The 22121-nt window shown below is 40.1% G+C and overlaps 1 protein-coding gene across 3 annotated transcripts; it reads right to left on the bottom strand.

Annotated features, from left to right (window-relative positions):
- Nucleotides 1–7279: 7279 nt before the first annotated feature.
- Nucleotides 7280–20754, bottom strand: LOC124136017 (CCHC-type zinc finger nucleic acid binding protein-like). Of its 3 annotated transcripts, none has more exons than XM_046501756.2 (5): nucleotides 20621–20754; nucleotides 18480–18647; nucleotides 17274–17399; nucleotides 12982–13210; nucleotides 7280–11462 (listed from the first exon to the last, which is right to left on the bottom strand). In XM_046501756.2, exons 2-5 carry the CDS (start codon nucleotides 18631–18633, stop codon nucleotides 11348–11350), a joined length of 624 nt encoding a protein of 207 aa, XP_046357712.2. In that variant the 5' UTR covers nucleotides 18634–18647; nucleotides 20621–20754; the 3' UTR covers nucleotides 7280–11347. The 3 variants fall into 3 exon arrangements, with proteins under 3 accessions (XP_046357712.2, XP_046357721.2, XP_046357731.2); XM_046501765.2 differs by having other exon boundaries at nucleotides 18480–18660; nucleotides 20621–20707; XM_046501775.2 differs by lacking the exon at nucleotides 17274–17399.
- Nucleotides 20755–22121: the final 1367 nt, after the last annotated feature.

Below are 22121 nucleotides of genomic sequence, written 5' to 3'. Positions count from 1 at the left end.
TGGACAAGACTGCCCTGATGCAGGTGAAAATCGGCTAGTGCAACCTTAGTTTATAAGCTGACTGTACTGAGTTTACTGATGTTCATGTTTACATCCTGGTTCTTTCCACTACATATCGTATTGTATATAATTATGTTTAATTTTCCAGTAAGGCCAAAAAAAATAAGTCTTGGTTCTCAGGCGCCACCCGCATCTTCATAAAGTCCGCTGCACATTTTGTTTTTATTTCCATTTTTTTTAAAAATAAAAAAATCCTAAAACTTAAAAACAATGCGATACAATATAGCACACAGTTACTTCCCTTTACACGCGCACTGCTTTACTGCGCATCTGGTGTTATGGTCATGATGGCAATAGAAGTTGGTATGCATGCTTGTTGATGTAGGGAGGCCATCTCCCAGGTTGATGGTACACAACTGTTTATTTGGTTACATACTAATTTGAACATACAACAAAAATTAAAAAATACTGCCCACCCGCAGTATATTTTCAAAAGTCTTTGCCTGAGAACCAATTCTTTTTTTTCTTAAGCCTAAAGTCTGGGTGCAGCCAGTTCACCTGTTGTTCAGTCCGTTGTTAACTGCAGCCTCCACTTGGTGCAGGGGAGAAACCCCCCAAAGTCACACCCTGACAGTCTGTTATGTGTTGGTTGTTTCAATTCATGAGGTGCTACTACATCTAGTAGACAATATATCCATGGTAGTTTTTTTCATGGAGTAATTTGTGATAGCATTTGATACGATGTTTACAGATAGTTTTAGCAATATGAGCATGTAATCAGCACCACTTGCCTCTTGGTTCTATGGATGCCCTTAAGTTATACACTGACGGTGTATTTATAATATTTATGAATGTACATATGATTAGTGTTAATGTTAAATTCAATGATTTATTCAGTCAGTTGGTGATGATGTATCTAATGAGAACTTTACATATATATGTGTGGGTGTGTAAAATAAATGCCTTAAGATGATTATTTTTCTTCATTAATTGCACGACCCAATTTTGTTTCTTGTTTAACAGACGAACAAACCCTAATTTGAGCAAATATGAAAAAAAGAAAACATGAAATCATGAAATCAGCTTTTTAAACCATAGTTGGGTTTGTATTTTTTTCAAAGTATTCATTTTTTTAAGGAAGTTATCCAGAGATGACAATATATATCTATATCTATATACATACTTTATATATATAATTTCTCATTTTGTCGCCACTCACTTGGCTAATTTAGTGAAGAAAATCTGTAACAGAAGAAATTAAATTACTACTGGGTAAACAGTTGTTGTGGGTTCAAAATCAGATTGTTGATTGTTCTTGGTGTGTCCGCACCCTAACTGTGTTTGTTCACCAAAGTGTTAAACCTGCGACTTGACAGCCAGTGTCACTTACCGTATTCGACGTAATAAGCCCCCCGCTCTAATAAGCGCCCACGGCGATATTTACTAATATATTAGCAAGCGAACAATCCCAATTAGCACCCCTTCCGATTGATCAATGTACACAAGACCTATTTATTCATGTATAATACGCACTCGTGTGTAATATGCACTCTCAATTATGGGCAATTAAATTCTGGAAAAATATATCTGTCGTCTATAAACATTTCAGGCTGTCAGCATAAACCAGGAAATTTATCTTTCAACTCTGTTTTTATCACCAAAATAATATTCTTATAAGAGCCCCCTATTTCTAATTTTGAGAGCGCCCTGGGCGCTTATTACGTCAAATACGGTAGTTTGAAATTCAAGATACACCCCCATGCTTGCCGTAAAAGGCGACTCTGCTTGTCGTAAAAGGCGACTCTGCTTGTCGTAAAAGGCGACTAACGGGATCAGGTGGTCAGGCTCGCTGACTTGGTTGATGCAAGTCAGCTTATCCCATTTGCGTGGATCGATGCTCATGATGTCAATCACTGGATTGTCTGGTCCAGACTCATATATTTACAGACCACCGTCATATAGCTGGAATATTGCTGAGTGCGGCATTAAACAACAAACCAACCGACCAAGATACACCCCTGGTATCTTCTTGACACAGTTTCAAATCCAATATGTTTTTGTTCCATCCAAACATGTTTTTGATGTCATAGATTGATGTTGCAGAACTAAAGCATTCATTTGTGACACTGAAATAGATTAGATCCCTTTGAGGAATTAGAACTATAACATTGAACTTACTTAATATGTATTTCCTTCATATCTCGTGGGTTATTCTTGTAACAATGTGTACACTTCGCAACTCGTTTACTTTTAGTTATGACGTGAAATGTAACATGTTAGCAAGAAAAATTGTTATTTTTCTGATTTTATGCAAATATTTGAATTCCTATAACTTCTTTATCTTTTCTGTGATAAATGTTTGCATATAGCTGCTGTTTGTGAACTTGATGATGTTATGCCAACTGTAATTGCTTCTACATTATAGTTGGTGATGTTTTGAAGCAGCATTGTTATGTAACGTCTCCATTCTCCATCATGTGAGTCAGTAAGTTCAGTTTAACGCTGCTTTGAACATTATTCCAGTTGTAATACTCGTGTCGTCTTGATGTGATGCAGGTCTCCAACATTTACCACTTTTTTTAAACCCACAAGCATGGGTATGGTCCTGACAAACCTAGAAACATCATTGGGGCGAAGCAGGATTTAAACCCACAACAACAGGGAAGCCTTAGACGACTGGGCCACCCGTGGTCCCCTACAGCATGTGGCCATGATAAGGTCGGGGCACAGGGTGGCCAGTTGTCTCAGGCACTGCAATGAGCTGTGCAGCGTTTTGTCCCTTGGTCAGACCAGATCTTGGTTCGGATCCCTGTTCACCCTGATTGTTTTTAGGTTTGTCTGCACCACACCTATGCTCATGGGTTTCACCAAAGTGGTTAACGTCTGAGACCTGCATCACTTTGGACTTCTACCTACATTAAGCTGACACACAGTAATTTGACTGGAATACTGTTCAAAGCAGCGTTCAACCCAACTAACTTGCTCACTCACTCACTCACTCACTCACTCACTCTCTCACTCTCTCAGTATTGACAGGCCTGTTTCATAGGGCCTGTGTTGAACTGAATGATACTTGAAGCAAATGGAGACATGCATACCTCAGATATGTCTTCCAATATGTGTTTCTAACCATACTGATCTGCTTTTTCGACAGGCATTTACTTGTAATTGTTTCTAATCTTGTGCTAATTTTCAAATACAGTTTGAGACATGTTTTTTGTGTTTGTTGTATATACAACACTGCCTAATTTCACGAAGTGACCACTGTACTTCTAGTTTTAAAACTCAACATAAGTTGAGGATTAAAAGTTTGGGTTGCTAAAATGATGAGTTGTTTATGCCCTTATCTACATTTTTTTTAGTATGTTTCAAATTTGACATTTCAGAAATTACCAAAGAAATAATTACACGCTTACTACACAAATTCACTTTCCAAACAAGGGCTTTGGTGGCCAGTGGGCCCAGGTCCCCATCATTTGTTTTTTTGTTTGGTTGGTTGTTGTTTACAACACAGCACTCAGCAATATTCCAGCTATATGACGGCAGACTGCAAATATCTGGACCAGACAATCAAGTGATTGACATCTTGAGCATCGATCCACGCAGTTGGGATATGATGAAAAGCTGAACCAAGTCAGCGAGCCTGACCACCCGATCCCGTAAGTCGTCTCTTATGACAAGCATAGTCGCCTTTTACGGCAAGCATGGGTTGCTCCCATCACAATAGAACAGACTTTCGTACACTCGGTAATCATTACGAGAGAACTGCAGCAAATCTGTGAAAGACAAACTTTGATCTAGTCCCCATTCCACAAAGTGATCTTGGCACTACAATTATTGTAAGCCTGTGTTACTGTATGGGAGTTACGATCACCCTGGGGCTCAGTTCGGTTTGAGGAGCAGGGCCCTGACTGGTAGAGGAATGGCAACTCTGCAGACACTAGTAGGAAATATATATGCATTGGTCCCTGTGGCCCACTCCTGAAAAAGCAGGCAGGTCCAGCTGGCTCTGTGTGTCATTGTTTGTTTGTTTGTTTGTTTAACGCCCCACTCGACAATATTCCAGCTGTATGACAGCGGTCTGTAAATAATGGAGTCTGGGCCAGACAGTATAGTGATTGACACCATGAGCATTGGTCTACACCATCTGGATATAGGATATGCATCAACCAAGTCACCAAGTCTTGACCACCTGATCCAGTCAGTCTCTCACAAGCATGGGTTGCAGATAATCAATTCTTTACGAGTCTTAACAGGTTTGGTTCCCGGTTGTGTCGGTCCGAAAGACCTTGAAAGATTGTACTTCTTGTTACCCTGCCTGGAACTCGTGATTAACGTGATAAAACAAGGACTGGTCAGTATGGAAAGAGAATATGTGTCTGAGTGGGGCATCCATGTTAAACTGTGGAAAGGTGTTTTGGTGGGCTAGCACTATAAAACTGGCATTAGTCTATTAGACACGTGTGTATGTATGTCGCGATACAAGAGCAATAGTCAAGGCATCCTCTGAACACCATTTCACCTCACGTTAATGACAAGGCATCCTCTGAACACCGTTTCACCTGACGTTAATGACAAGGCATCCACTGAACACCATTTCACCTCACGTTAATGACAAGGCATCCTCTGAACACCGTTTCACCTCATGTTAATGACAGGGCATCTTCTGAACACGATTTCACCTCACGTTAATGACAAGGCATCCTCTGAACACCATTTCACCTCACGTTAATGACAAGGCATCCTCTGAACACCATTTCACCTCACGTTAATGACAAGGCATCTTTTGGACACCATTTCACCTCACGTTAATGACAAGGCATCTTCTGAACACCATTTCACCTCACGTTAATGACAGGGCATCTTCTGAACACCATTTCACCTCACATTAATGACAAGGCATCTTCTGAACACCATTTCACCCCACGTTAATGACAAGGCATCTTCTGAACACCATTTCACCCAACGTTCATGACAAGGCATCCTCTGAACACCATTTCACCTCACGTTAATGACAAGGCATCCTCTGAACACCATTTCACCCCACGTTCATGACAAGGCATCCTCTGAACACCATTTCACCTCACGTTAATGACAAGGCATCTTTTGAACACCATTTCCCTGACGTTAATGACAAGGCATCTTCTGAACAGCTTACACTTTCCAAATCTGCACACAAGTGCCAGTAGTGAACATCTGTTGGAAATCAAGTTTAAATGGTTACGCTCGACTTCGCTGCAGGGTTCCTGCACATGGTTGTTACGTCAGTACCTGGGTCCGGACACTCGATTCTTGGGTTCCACGCCTTGCACATGGGGATGCTAGGATCGCCAGGATCGCCAGTTGTGGAACACTGTATTGGTCAGGTCATTGCACAAGCTTAGTAATAAAGACATTGATTTTAATGTTAGATTCAATAAAATCGAACGCGAACACCCTGAACTTACGTACTTCTTGCCCGAATAGAAATGTTGGTGATGTGTGAATGTCATCTACTATTTTCTCAATTTAATGATTCAAACAGCCACACATTTTCGCATCTAGCAGAACTCAAAATGTAAATGTTTTGTTTGTTGTTTTACACAACACTCAGCAATATTCCAGCTATATGTCGGCAGTCTGTATATAATCGAGTCTGGACCAGACAATCCAGCGATTGACATGAGCAACAACCAAGGCAATAGGGATACAATGACATGCATCAAACAAATCAGGGAGCCTGACCACCCGATCCCGTTCGTCCCCTCTTATGACAAGCATGGGTTGCTGAAGACCAAAACAACCCTGAATCTTCACAGGTAAATAAATGTAAATGAGTTGCAACCAATCTCAATGTTTATCATATTGACATAATATTTTTTTCTCTTAAATTACGATCCATGCTTGACTTAGCCAGCTTAGTTTCATTTCGATTTTATTATCAAACAGGAGTTCTCACTCTTTGGGACGGAGATCAGCCTTTCACTCACTTCCCTGTCACTGAAGTCCTTCCCAAATAAAGAACTTGCATCCCTCAATGTTGAGGAGATACATTTTAGCATGTATTTTTCCTTTGGTGAAGGCAAAGTTTTTGAGACACTGTCAACATCTGTTCAAGAAGGCCAGACTTGTGCAGGGTGCTGCCAAAGCCTTACATAAGTTCAGTCACATTACATAAAACCGTCTTACTGTTCCAATGCATCTCTGAATTTTCAGCTTTAGTGGGAAAACAGTGTGTAGAGTTCCTACACATTATTTTATTAACTTGGCACATTTTATTCTCCTCCCTGAATTTCTAAAATATTCTTTCTTTGTTTTTGGTTTGAGAAGCATAGCTATTTAAGACTTATTAATGGATAAACAAAGCATTGTAGAACATCAAACCTGCCTATGATGTTATATCTAAACAATACACAAAGACGAGAATAATGTGATTATAATCTAGATAATGAGTTATCTCCCTTTTCAGGTATCAGGATTGACACTCCCAGCTTTCCTTGGGCATGCAAATACTCAATTGTGCGTGGAGAACTACAGATTTTTTTCTAAATTTATGTTGCTTGGTGGATATTGTACATTATGCATGAAAATGGTGACTCTGTAGTGGGTTTTGATCTTCTAAATAACTTTTTACACGAGTACTTGCTCCTTTGATACCCGAACCACATTGAATATGTTGCTATTTTCCCTTGATTGTTCCTATTTTTGGTCCTTTTTTCACCATACTTGTATGTAGTTTAACTTAAATAGTAATACTACAAAGTAAGTTTAATTTCACTATTAGGTTAATGTGTTAGGAGTCAGCGTAAGCAATTATTTTTATAGTGATGGTAAATCATGTCATTTGAGGCCTACCCCACTATACGTGGGTGCCACCTACAACAAAATATAGCATGGAAAGGTATTGTTTTTTTCTATTCGGTACAAGTATACTATACACTCTCTTCATGTTACATCTCAAGAGCGTTGTAGTGGGTTTCACTTATTGTGTCCAACATCTTTAAAGAATCACTGAAATATAGAGGTAGGAAAACGTTCCACAAATGTCAACACTGTTCAGTTAGAATGCAAGTAATGTATTGACAGGAACCATTAAGCTTTGGGTTGTCAACGCTGAAAATCAAGAACAACCCGATAATGACAAACTCACTTCAGCCATTGTGAGCTAGCATCCTGTTCAGAATAAATTAGAGGCATTCGGACAAGCTCCACAGCACATGGACTCTAGGAGGTAGACTTCAAACTGTTTGCTACAAGTACATCAGCACTGTGATTTGAAGAAGCAAACAAGAACGCAGAGTGTATTATAAACACTTTATTTACAAAACTCCCCCTCTCTCTTCATTACAGATAGCAGCTGCCATGAGTTGTCTCCCCCCAAAAGGGGAGACAACTTAGTTCACCAAACCACCTCCTAAACCTCAAATATGGCTGGCGTATCGGCAAATGGCACAGAGAATGCTTTGAAATAGCTAAATGCGGTCACCTAGTGACCTTTACAGAAACATGAAATACTGCAAGATATGAATGATGAATATTGTGGTCTATGGTGTACCATTCATCTTTGGCTTTGGTTTCAAGTAGGAAATAGAAATGAATAAAATTATTTTGCAATTGTATTCAGTCACAGGTTTACCATTTACAATTTGTTAGAAATTGGCTGTAAATGACAGCGAGAAAATAATTTGTTAAAAGAAATCAGTGGACTGAAAATGTTGGCATCCAAAGTTCACAAATGATCTAACAATGATAATGTTTTCAATTTGATTTGCAAAATGTTCAATACTTAGGTTTTCATCGCCTAGAAATTCAGCAGCCGAGTAAAATGTAAACTTGCAGTACCACCTCAATGTTGTTTCACCAGCCTGATAATTGCTGAGATTATTCTCAGATTAATATTACTATACCCTGAGATTGTAAACTTCTGTCTAAACAACCTGTAGCTATTCAAGTCGATCGTCCAGATGGAATGGCCAAGTCTACACACAAAGTCAACATGACCACATTGGTCCTTTTCCTAGTCACTAAAGGTACTTGTATCAGTATCAAAATGTTGGACTGACAGAATAAAGATACATGTAGATGAAATCCACAAATTATCAGTCTTCCGTACTTTTAAGTGTTTTATCTATACAAAACATGCACAGGACATGTGTTGACAGTTCATTTGTGTTGAGACTCCGCCATTCCATGACTATGCGACATAGCACCTTTAAGGCTCTACTAGAAAACTCCAAACAAAGTTTCATGCATAGATCAATGCACTTCTTGTAATTCACCAAAATAAAAAATAGTTTTGAGTGCACATGAAACCTCAAGATATTTTTCAAACATTTCACCTTATGACATTTACACTGTAATTTACAGTAGATATTACACCTTGACAAGCGCTTCTATGACAAACATACATGTTACCTTTGGGGTTCAGACGTGTGAACCCACTTTCAAATTGAACAGCAATGAAAAAATCAATAAAGCTCAATTAAATCTTGTCTAGAAATGTTATTTACACATTTTGTAGATACGGATGGATTGAAGGTTAATATACCAACAATGCTTGTATCAAAAGGTTCCAAAAATGTGTCTTGTGCATAACACTTCATCTAAAATTCTTTTGACCATTTTTACTGAAAAATATGCTGTTTTGACTATTGGTACTCAGTCCTGACTTCTCTCCTACCAGCTGGTATAATGGAAATATGCTGGTGGAGGTCTCAGACTGTTTCTGTTTCACCTCAATTCTTCTTCTATGCTGCCTTTGATTTCACAGACCTCCGACTAACACCTCATCTCAAGCAAGAAAAATGTAACATACAACGAATTCTTCAAATTTAAACATTGTTCACCATGTACTTGGTTGAAGAGAAGCTTGTGGTGCCCTCGAAAAACCATCACAACAAAGTTGGGCAGCAGATACAGGTGGACCAGGATTAGTTCATCTGACCAAACACGATACAAACAAACTGAAATCATTGCTGGAAAAGGATCGGCCACTTGCCAATGTTTAAGGTATCCAGCCAGTACAATTTTCTCATTTTTCCAAGGACACTTAAGTCATTTTGGCAATGGCGATAAATATGAAGAATTTTTCCCAAAACAAAGAAATTCCAAATCAGAACAAATACATGCATTTATCCCTTACAAATTTAAAAGGTAAGGATCTTAATTTTATTCCATGTGCTGCCATCTGTGAAGTGATGGTTCTTTTTCCACAACGATGCGTCTCTGTGTCAACCCTGAGAGATGCCTCCACATTGCATGATGGGTAAAGCTCTTACAACAAGATCGATGTTTGATCCTCAATTGCCTGTCATGGGGCCTCGGGATAAAGCCTCTTTGTCCTACATGTGCAAGGAAAACATTTTGACAATGTTCATCTCAATAGATTGGCCATTGAAAGCATACTTTGAAAGCATACTTCGGAACCATGAATTTCTTCCCTTGTGTGGAGACTATACCCGAGCACCCAGCCCGAGAAATTCTTTTTTGGTTTACCAAGTCACTTAAACCATGGCAAAATTGATTTCACAAGACTTCATTGTGTAGCTTCTTCCACTCCAAGATAACCAATAAAAAGAATGATTTTAATTGTTTTCAATAAACATAATTGAATCAATTCAGCTTAATTGTCTTAGCAACACTGTAAACAATCTTTATATTTATAAAGCTTTGAGAATTAATCTGTTCAGAATTCAAAGTAGAAAGAACTTGTTTCAAATTACTCAAATTGTACTTGTCAAGAACAAGTATATGTTTTATGGATCAGGGCAATATTTGGTAGAATTTCTAAGGCTGAGCCCCCATCATTAACGCAACACAGTGAGAATGGAATGGGGTCTGCTCCTTCACTCGGAGTGAAGGGGTCAAATAAACAGTAATAAACACTCAAACCTCTGGGAAATAGTAATAACACTCTCTCGACTACGTCAGCCAGACACGACAATGTAAGAAGTCCAGTGAACAAGAAGCAACTTCAGCACTGGCTGCCTGGTAATACAAGCGCAGCAATATGGATGCAAACAATGGAAGGTGGAAGGACATGTGACCCCTTGGACCAAAGGAACAAAAATGTTTTCTGGGTGTCTTAAGTACATAAGTACCAAAACAGTTCATCCTTCTCCCTCCAAATAAATGACTTTGATAATGACACCCACGACCCCTCCAAATGTACTATATTGATTATATAGCCAATATCTCAATTGCATTGACCAATTCAAACATCTGATCTCTCCACTGCAATACTTTTTCACTACATTGAGCAATCTACTCTTCCTGCCATGACGGCTCCTTCCCTCTGCCCCTTCCTCCATCGTGTGCTATCCTAGCGCACTACACCTCAGCGTCTGATGCATGCACGGCCACGAGGTAAACGCCACCTGCTTGCCACTTCCGAAAACTGACCAACGGGAATCAACAGAGTAGTTGACAGACAAAAGGTTCAAAATACAGAAATAAACAGCGAGTTGATAACTAAAGAAAAGCACAAAACCTGACTGGGACAATGTCATTTCCAAACCACATGGTTGGTCATTTCTGTTAATTCCATTCGTTTCCCAGTGGTGAGAATGAGCATGATAATCATGAAATAACAATCACATCTGCTGCAGACAAAGGATTCAAAGGTCATAATAAATATTCCATAACCATTTAACTAAAGGCATTTTATGTTGCCTTGAAACTTTACACCAATCGAAGCAAACAGGGATGAAGAAAATAGATTTTGTTTGAGTAAAGTTTTAAAGGGTACAAATTCGGAACTGGGGGACGAAAATTGTTCAATTTGTCTGCAGCTCTACATACAATTGGATCATAATTGAAACACAAAGGAAAGGACCTTAAACCTGGGTAAACACGCGAGCTCTCTAGTCTGGGTCTCATACGCGACGACCCGTGAAGCACAAGACAAGATGACGATGTATGCATCTGGCAACAACACGAAAATTGATGTGCATTTTACATGCAGACCTTTCAATATTCAGAAAATATGCACACTACAACACCAGCAACCTACTGGGGTGGAACCTGGCACAGACAGGGGTCAATACACCTCCCCCGTCACCCTCAACCAGACGGTACACTTCGACAGGGACATTGTGCTCATTCCGTGTTACCCACATGGTCAAGAAATTCGGAGTCCAATCACAATTCAATGTAACCCACACATATCAAAAATCATGGACAGTTTCAATTGAACATAATGAATACTCAGGACATGACATCAAACTCCCCAAACCCTGAATTAAGGTACAGCAATTAACAAACCTAACCAAATTTTCAAAACAAACAACGCTGATAATGGACCATGTGGGTGAACCCCGGATGGGTGGTGCTGTTCCCGTCTCTCTCCGCCCCAGCACACAGCCCCAGTTTAGGCCTCAGGGCAGTTGCGAGCTACATGGCCCTTGTTCTGACACTGGTAGCAAGTGACTTCAGACTCCTCTTCTTCGGGGCACTCACGAGCAAAGTGGCCAGCCTGACCACATCTGCGGACGAAGTAATGGGGGATGTATTAGCAAGACAATCAAAACAATTGTGCGTAATAGGGAAATAAAATGCCCATATTGAAGTTCATACAATCAGGTCAACTGTTTACCTTGTTTTAACGATGAGCTTGTCTAAAGTCTGAATTAATCATGTTAATAAATTTTGTCTTTAACATTTTGGTCTCTAGTTTATATTTCAAGAGCTTTTATAAGAAATTAAATACCAAACAGTTTTATTCTAAATTACCTCCTGAATATTGGTTAAGAAAATCCATGACATTATTCTCATCCAAAACTAAGATGAAATTCAAACTTTAGGGTTAAAAGAAATTGATCGATTTTATCCCGACCCTACTCAATATCGAACATAAATTGAAAGATAAATTGAGCATTTTACTGAGACGAAGACAATAACTGTTTCCTTATTTGGTTATGTGACGGGTTAGACCATAGCGGCTAAGCCATACTCCTACGAAATATTCATGCTGCATGTGAATCACCTCAATCCACAGTTATGTACATAGATGCTTGAAACAGGTTTAAATAAATATAAATAAAAATAAAACAAAAGAAAAATTCTGCCATCCTAAAAATATTGAACCATTTCAATGGAAATCCAAATCACATTACAAGAAAACTTTACATTGTGTTTGTTGTTTAATGCCGCACTCAGCAATATTCCAGTTAAGACGGCGGTCTGTAAATAATCAAGGCTGGGCTGGACTAGACCATCCAGTGATTGAAAACTATATGTGGGTGAGTGTGTTAGTTGGGTTAAACACAGCTTTGGACAGTATTCAAGTTATATCATGGCGTGTCAGCTCAATGTGGGAAGAAAGCCTGAAGTAATGCAGGCGTCAGATGATCACTACGATAAATCGAAGTATCGATATATTGCTATTGGTAAGTCAATTAATCGATTGTTAAATCAGTCTCCGATCAATAGTATCGATTTCAGTAAGAAATATCGATAGTTTCGATTGTATTTACAATATCAATAAAATACATGCAATGCTGTTCAATTTGTTTTTCTTTTGATCACGAGTGGTAGTAATTTACACATGGTAATGTGGAAGTTTCTTTTTCTTAAATTATTAGGGTAAAGAAAAAAACAAGACAGTCATATCTCATATTTACTTTTCATTTGTTGTTGTCCTTATCACATTCAAAGGAAACTTCGGTTCCAAGGTTTAATTCAATTCTAGATCCATCTAAAATGATACACTGAAACTATTGATATTTATCGCAACAGTTGCTTAAACTATCGATATTTATCGCAATAGTTGCTTTAAATATCAAAAGTTATCGCAAAAGTGATTTCCAGACTACTTTTGCGACTACTACTCCTGCATGGGTATGGTGCCTCGAACCTAGAAACAATCAGGGCGAACCAGGATTCAAAACCACATGTAGAGTTTTGGTGTGCCCAAGGGATGCAACTCTGCACAGCAAATTGCAGCGCTTTCAGCAACTGGGCCACCCATGCCCCCTGATAAATATTAAATTGTCTTCAACCAACCTGTAGCAATTTCCAGTTTTCTCTGACTGGGGACAGTCTCTGGCCAGATGGTCAGACTCGCCACAGTTGTAGCACTTCTTGTCCCGTCTGCTGGGAGAATCCCCACCCACTTGGCTGGTGCAGTCCCGAGCGATGTGTCCTGGGCTGCCACAGTTGTAGCAACTCTTGGTCACAGGCTCTGTGCAGTCGCGCTGGATGTGGCCAGTCTTGCCACAGTTATAGCAGGACCCTGAAGCAGACACTAGCAGGATAGTTCAACAGTGCTTACACTCACCTTATGATCATATTGAAAGGTTTCATTATCTATTTCTGTGGGGATTCAATATTCGAAATTAAATGGGGTTCTGCGCTCACTGAAGTTTTTTGCCTTAGTACATTAAACAAAGGAGTCCCTAAATCTTTAACATTAAGGTTATCACATAACCCGGGACGTAATAACCCGTAATGCTTAATTTCGAACATTGAATACATGGAATATGGTACAAAAACATCCAACATTTTCACATTAAAAAAGTTGTCAATACAGGAGTTTGCCCATAATTGGCGAGATGCAACAACAAATATTTGCAACCAAATTTAACCTGAGAACTTGATATTTCACAACACCAGCAGACAGTATGTGGTACAGTAACCCTGGCAACCAGTGTTAAAGAAGCAGAGAGTTTTTAATGTTCATAGCATAAATATTGTGAAATATTGAGGAATGAAATTTCTCATGAAAAGTGCGAGCTCATTATGACAATATGAGACTTCTGATGCATTCTGTCCGTTAGTGATAAAGCTTCCCACGGCTGAATGTGTTAGCGTGACGAGTTGGAATAACAAGGAGCAAGTGAACAACACCTCGCACATGTGCAGCCATTCAGAGAAAATTGAAATAGTTGACTTTGTTTATTGTGTGTGTTGTAATAAGTTAGAAGCAGACAGGCACCACGATCAGTACATGTGGGGACATGGCACCGCAATCAGTACATGTGGGGACATGGCACCGCAATCAGTCCATGTGGGGACAAGGCACCACGATCAGTCCATGTTGGGACATGGCACCACGATCAGTCCATAAGGGGACATGGCACCACGATCAGTCCATGTTGGGACATGGCACAACGATCAGTCCATGTGGGGACATGGCACCACGATCAGTCCATAAGGGGACATGGCACCACGATCAGTCCATAAGGGCACATGGCACAACGATCAGTCTATGTGGGGACATGGCACCACAATCAGTCCATGTGGGAACAAGGCACCACGATCAGTCCATGTGGGCACATGGCACAACGATCAGTCCATGTGGGGACATGGCACCACGATCAGTCCATGTGGGGAGAAGGCACCACGATCAGTCAAAAGGGGACAAGGCACCACGATCAGTCCTTGTAGGAACATAACGATCAGTCCATGTGGGCACATGGCACAACAATCAGTCCATGTGGGGACATGGCACCACGATCAGTCCATGTGGGGAACAAGGCACCACGATCAGTCCATGTGGGGACAAGGCACCACGATCAGTCCATGTGGGGACAAGGCACCACGATCAGTCCATGTGGGGACAAGGCACCACGATCAGTCCATGTGGGGACAAGGCACCACGATCAGTCCATGAGGGGAGAAGGCACCACGATCAGTCCATGTGGGGACAAGGCACCGCGATCAGTCCATGTGGGGACAAGGCACCGCGATCAGTCCATGTGGGGACAAGGCACCACGATCAGTCCATGTGGGGACAAGGCACCGCGATCAGTCCATGTGGGGACAAGGCACCACGATCAGTCCATGAGGGGAGAAGGCACCACGATCAGTCCATGAGGGGAGAAGGCACCACAATCAGTCCATAAGGGGACATGGCACCACGATCAGTCCATAAGGGGACATGGCACCACGATCAGTCCATGAGGGGAGAAGGCACCACGATCAGTCCATAAGGGGACATGGCACCACGATCAGTCCATAAGGGGACATGGCACCACGATCAGTCCACGAGGGGAGAAGGCACCACGATCAGTCCATAAGGGGACATGGCACCACGATCAGTCCTTGTAGGAACATAACAACGATCAGTCCATGTAGGGTGAGAGCCATTTGGAACAATATGTCAGCTACATCACAGTGCACCAGGATAACATAGCCAAACACTTTTGAGTCTACTCGCCCGAAATTTACTCTTACCATTTTTCATTTTAGTGTTGTCATATGGTCTGCTATTAGCTAAGTTTACGACACTCATCAGTGTTTGCAGGCTCTTAAAACTGCCAGTCCCCATGGACTGGCAACTCGAAATACTACCTATGAATTACCAGTCCAAGTCTAATTTTACGGTAAAGAATTGGTAATTACCACTAAACGGGAACACTGCTAATCTGAATTTTACTAGGCTCTAGCTTCTGACATGTGGCTCAAGATGGAGACTGTTCTAACATTGAAAAGCTCTTACATGTACAATCCAAGGATAATGGCTCATATTTGTTTGCCTGCTTGTTCACAGCCTAGAAAAATATTGTGTAGTACATGTCTTATGAAGTTGGCCGTTACAATATGCAACATTAGAAATTGGCACTCATATAGTCCTTGCCAATCTGGCCAGTAGTTAAGGTGTCATAAGGACTACTGGAAATACGCCCTTTTTAAGGGTTTTGCCACATGTTATTGTAAGGACTAGTGGACTAAAACCGCATGCATGAGTTAGCGAGGACCTTCTCTGCCCTCATATCCACACTGCAACATCGTGGCTTGTATTACAACAGTCTGTAGGTATTGTCATGATAATATGTAGATCTCTAGAAGCATAGTTGTATCCCCAAACATGCGTTATTAGACATTTACACAAACAAGAAACAAGAAATCACAGGTATTTATTTGACTTATGCTGAAAATGCAAGATTCAACTTATGTTATTTGGCATGTTCAGTTTGGAAACAATAATGATTTCAATTCAGCAAAGTCGCTTGTGAAGTTTCACAAGTTTGAACTTCTTTGAGAAGAGTCCTGTTGGTTTGAAATCATAAAACAATTATTAAAAAATGCTGTAATCCTGCAGCTTGGCTGCTCTGGGGTCACAGTACACAGAAACATACAGGAAGAGTAAAGACGTAGTAGTAGTAGTGAGTAACCGTGGAAATGGGAAGGGAGGCTGGGTCATTTCACTTCGAAAAGCAGTGGTAGGAAAGGGGAATAAATGTGTCCCACAATACTGATCATAGTGTTGAAACTTCAGAAGGTAGACAACTAAGCATGTGCGCATCAGAAAGAAATGGGAATGCATTTCATCACTGGATACTCGACTTGTCCAACAAATTTGAGTGCATAAAAATTTCAATGGCTGTACAAGAGACTACACAAGCAAAGGCAAAGCTGAGATATGAGAAGAACTATCCAACTAACACTGATAACAAAATGCAACCAAAATAGACACAAAAGAAACTTAATTTACTACCAACAAAACCCACAACTTGTCACAACAAAAATTTATACATCTAGTGCTGTTTGCCCTCCATTAAATTCCACAAAGTGCACCAGTGCAGGAACTATAGTCGCTAGTCCAAAGCAGGACTCAAGTCATCTGTGAAAAATCTACATAATTGTATCATATAACTTGTATGTTGGTCAAACCTTTCAGACCAAAAGTGTCCACAGGCAAGTTATTTGACACAAGCCTGAGGTGATGTGTACAAAACAACCTTGGCGTTACGACTGGAGGGATTTATCTAGGGTTCTAAACTAAGCGTCCTTGGCAGGCAAATTGGGAAAACATAGCATGATTTTGTTCAAAATTGGATTTTAACAATTCCTATTTTCTTAAATTAAAAAAATAAGAAATTTTATGTCAAATGGGATTTTTTTACGGTCATTTGCTGCAGACATGGGGCTGAATATCGGTCTGTGAGCAGGTCTACATAAATCCCTGGAGTGTCGCAAGTCTATAATGTACGGGAGTTACGATCCCCCTTAGCGCAAAGATCGCCTTGGACAACGCCACCTCGGTCTTGGATCTAAGGTTTCAGAAAAGAAAAGTCTGAACCAAGACTAATAACTGAGCAAGAAATTATTTGCCAGAAAAAGTTTATGCATTACCACAGACAGAGTGGTTCCTATGGGGACAAAACCCTGAATTTTAGCATGATGAGCTTTATCAAGTAGTCTACCCAATAGAATATAATCTTAACTGACCCATAACGATACCGTGTTAGCAACTTGTCTAGCGACGGCAGTATTTGCACTGGTGCACTTTTTAAACTTCGCCATATTCTACTGCTACATTCACCAAACTGGACAATGTAAAGCCTGATTACCTGAATCAAGATTGCTCTCGCAATCCTTCGCAAGGTGGCCTAGTAAATTACATTTATAGCAGCGCTCCGAGTTGTTCTTACAATCGCGGGCAAAGTGACCGTAACCAGAGCACTTGAAGCATTTATCTGAAATAAAGCACAGAGGCTCTCTAAACCCAGGATTTAACAAAAACAAGTGCTTATTCAAAATTAACCAGCCAAAAGCAGAAAATGTAAAACTGACCACCTCACTGAATTTTCCCTTTTTTGTTACAATAAAAATATGTAAAAATTTGGTAAATTCAATGTCTTTCTTTTTTGGGTGTGCTTTATACTCGGACACAATATTACTGAAGAATGTTGGATATATGTCTCTTATCAAAGCCATCTGAAAGTCTAAGAATAAAACATTGTCTCAATCGGTCATAATATGCTAAAACATTACTTTCCTGCTTGGTTTGATAGTAACTCCAGGAATATCATACTTGTATCAATGAACTTTCATACTCAATCGTAGCTGTACTGATCACAGACAATATCCTTAGGCTGAACTTCCTTCACATACTTGTCCAACAAATATTATGGACATTTTCTCGTATCAAGAGAATTAAGTTCCTGACAACCAACTGAAGTGGATAGTCAACATTACATTCAATACAGTGATACAGTGAGTGACCAATGCATACCTTCTGTTGTGATGAGCACACTTGGATTTGGAAGTCCAAACAAATAGACTGCTTTTGATAAGGAATACATATAACTGTAAACACAAGTTTTGATTTTCTCATGTCTAAGGAACCATCTTTTTAAAATATCCATACGAAAACTGCACTTTCCTTATTTTTTTTTCTAAAACAGATTTGCTTTAGAGCAGCGATCACAAGTAACTTTCAAAAGCTAACAAATCCCAACAAATGGAAGGACGCACATGTTCGTATTGACTTTCTCATCTAAGGTCTAAGGAACCATTTTTACAAATATCATTATCTATATGTAAAATCAGCTTACTTATGTTCTTAAGCAGATTTGCTTTATCACAAGTAGCTTTCGGAAGTTTAACAAATCCAACAAATGGAAGGACTTGCATTTTCATAGGATTGAAGTGCAGAGTGAATGAATGAAAGGGAGTTTCAGGGGAAAGCAGAAACTTATCAAATGATGTGTATGAAAATTCCTTAGGGTTCAATAACAATGTTTCTTTCTTCAAAGCCACAAACTGAAGCTTACCTCCACCACGGCCTCTTCCTCGTCCGCGGGGACCACCTCCTCCGCCTCCGCCACGGCCGCCGCCGCCGCCACCGCCACCGCTTCCCCCATCACTTTTACATTCTCGGGCGAAGTGTCCCCGTATTCCGCACTTGTAACATTTGTCTGAGCTCATCCTCCTCAACACCTCTGCAACAGTATCCTGGGGTGTAATAAATGCCTTAAACCATCTGTGTATTATGTGCAGTGTAATAACTTAAACATACCATGTCTTACAGAGTGTAATAAATGCCAAAAAAATACCATGTCTTATCCACGACCACAATGTAGCAAATGCCTTAAACATACTGAGTCATTACCTGTGTTGGATACAACTTCAAACTGGAAAACTTTAAGGTAAAAAAACATTTGACAATTCTAAATGCCATCAATTATTCCATATGTTTAGTTTGAAGAAGACACATTTTGGACCTGCGAGGTTGACCCGGAGATGGAATTGTTAATGTTGCTGGCAGCATGGTTTGCAGTATAACAGCCATCACAGAGGGTAGATAATGAAACATGGAGCTGGGCAAACCCATGGAGGACAGCATGAGCACACACTGACACAAATCTACTCGGTCAAAGCTCCAGGTAGGCTGCATATTTGCATAAAATATCCAAGCTAAATCACTATAGACCCATGATTTGTATTTTTGGTTTTGTTTAATGGCGCACTCAGCAATATTCCAGCTATGACAGCGGTTTGTAAATAATCGAGTCTGTACCAGACAATCCAGTGATTGACATGAGCATCGATCCACGTAATTGGGATACGATGACATGCATCAACCGAGCCACCGAGCCTGACCACTTATACCGTTGGTCGCCTCTTACGACAATCATAGTCGCCTTTTACGGCAAGCATGGGTTGCTGAAGACCTATTCTACCCCGGATCTTCACGGGTCACCATAACCCCATGAATATGAATTCTACTGCAGTGTGTTGTGCACACCTCACTTATTAATACTGTAAGAGTTAGAAATGCTAAGAAGATATTTTGAAAAACGTCTTCTCAACCGTTTACTAAACTCAATACATCTCAAAACTCAATGGATTAATGTGATCCTATTTTCAATTTGCATAATCATCCATTCATTTCCAATTGATGTAGAATTTTTGTATTGTATTATCGTATGGTTTCAACACGAGTGCTTTTATTAATTCACATTTCCAGTTGCGTTGTCAGCTATGTAAAGTTGTACAACGTGTAACTTAAAAATATCAAGACACTGTTCATGGAGTAATTGGCTGCTTGCTTTAACAATTTAGAGAGGATAGGCATTTACGAGTTTTGCACTTTCGGGGCACACCTTCGCAACTAATTTCAGTTTCTTGGCATTTTACAAGTCTCGGGCATATTGTGGGGGTCTTCTAAGGGTTGTTAAAACATAAGATGATGTCTACATGTCATTATGAGTAAATCTTGCACACCAAAAAGACCTGACATTACACATGCTCAATCAATTTCATCATATGTCACACAGGGTGACACAGATTGCTGACCTCATTGAGACAAAAATTACAAATCGTCTAAAGAGGGCCCCGCGCCATGCTCACGTGGGGCATGTGTTACAACTTTTGTCACGTGTAGCAGCGAAATATTGATACGCGTCCCGGACCCGGATCCCGACCAAAAAAACTGATCGAAATAAATCATGAGATTTACCGTAATAAATTAAAACACTTTGTTTCGTGATGTTCAAACAAACGTGTAGTGATTATTAAGATGTAGAAAAGGGGGAACAACCCACTCCCTGACCGACTTCCTCAAACGTGTTCACCACTCGTCAACACTTTACACGCTTATTTGACAATTGTCACCAATTATCAGTTAAGTTAATACTCATATCCCAGTTTACTATATAACATCCCACTGTTTGATCTAATGTACCGATGTTAGGCACGTTCCTTGAAGTGTATATGGCACGCAAGGTTGAACCACATCGTGAAAAACATGAAAAATGGCCACGAGAATTTTTACGATACAAACACGATCAACACGAGGTGATGACGCTTCACAGAAACTTTATTACGACAAAACAATTATGATATCGGATGCACTGAAGCATATTTCGTATTTCAGTAATGTTACTACATGTGACAACGACGAAAAACTCACCCACAAACACCTAGACCTCCCCTCACCACGCTTATTTTCGCGCGTCGTTTATATGTTTTGCACACGGTTTCCTTCTCTTGTTTCTGAAGATTACACATTTTGCACACGCATCTAAGCTAGTTTGCACACGTCTCTCATCGTCCTCACGCACCGGTAAGAGCACTTTGTGCATTAATGTGATTGATTGACCCAACATAGTAATACGACAGGACGATCGACCCTTGCAGGAAGATGAAAACACCACCTTGACCGACTTCACGATATCGGTGACGTCATTACAGGTGGGCGGGGCCTGTTTCCAAAAATATTCTAACATTTCAATTACACACGCAAACGTTAATAAGACCCGAAGACCTACAACCAAAAATCCGCTGAGAATATCTGCTGTCATATGAAAACTCAAAATATGACATTTTATGACATTTTCCTTGTCTGAAAAAATATACATTATTTCTGTCATAATGTCATATTAATAGATCTAAAGGATTTCCTTGTGAAGAAATGTTTGAAAATGCAATATCTGACAAAGAAATATATTGAAACGTGGAGAGTTTTTTTTACAAGGAAGTGACAGTGTTATTACTTACAGTGTTATAATTCTATTTCATATAACACTTCGGACACAATTAACTATTATTTATCCTATCTTAATACACCTGGTTAATTTACAATGGAAATGTTTATAACAGCTTATATACAAATTCTTAATTCAAAAAGGCGGCCGAGTGCCCAACATTTACTTGCGAGACTAGTAAAGAGTTAATTGTCGGCTTAAATGATGGTGCCAAACCCCTCCCTCAAGATGCATCCGGCTTACCACTTGGCTTGGCGTCCAATTTAAGAACTCTTGAGTAATTTCAGTGTATACAACTGGGACAGTATTACACTGGGATTTTCACATGTAGTGTGCATGGCCATGCGTGCTCATAAGCTTAAAATAGGACTAGCTATTTTATTGGTTTGAAACTCTGTGCAAGATAAAAGACAAAAAATATATTTAGACATTGAAATATTGGATCAGATAAACATTTCATGGCATCCAGCGAACTGCACTTTCCGGAATGCCATTTCACAGGGCTCGACATCCGCCGGGCCAAAACGGGGTGTGACACGTACCCTCTAAAATATATATTAACCCGTATGGGTCTCGAAGGCAACCCGTCTCTATGCACCATGAATGTGACTCGAACAACGCGACTGTGCTTGTCGTAAGGGGTGACTATGCATGTCGCAAGAGGCGACTAACGGGATCGGGTGGTCAGGCTCGCTGACTTGGTTCATGCATATCACCTTATCCCAATTGCGTGGATCGATGCTCATGGTGTCAATCACTGGATTGTCTGGTCCAGACTCGATTATTTACAGACCGCCGCCATATAGCTGGAATATTGCTGAGTGCGGCGTTATATATATAACGCCGCACTCAGCAACATTCCAGCTATATATAACGCCGCACTCAGCAATATTCCAGCTATATGGCGGCGGTCTGTAAATAATCGAA

The sequence above is a fragment of the Haliotis rufescens genome, unplaced genomic scaffold (genome assembly GCF_023055435.1).
Source record: "Haliotis rufescens isolate VD_foot unplaced genomic scaffold, xgHalRufe1.0.p SCAF_16, whole genome shotgun sequence".
NCBI lineage: Eukaryota > Metazoa > Mollusca > Gastropoda > Lepetellida > Haliotidae > Haliotis > Haliotis rufescens.
Note: the sequence above shows the minus strand (reverse complement) of the source record. Positions and strands in the feature narration are given on the sequence as shown.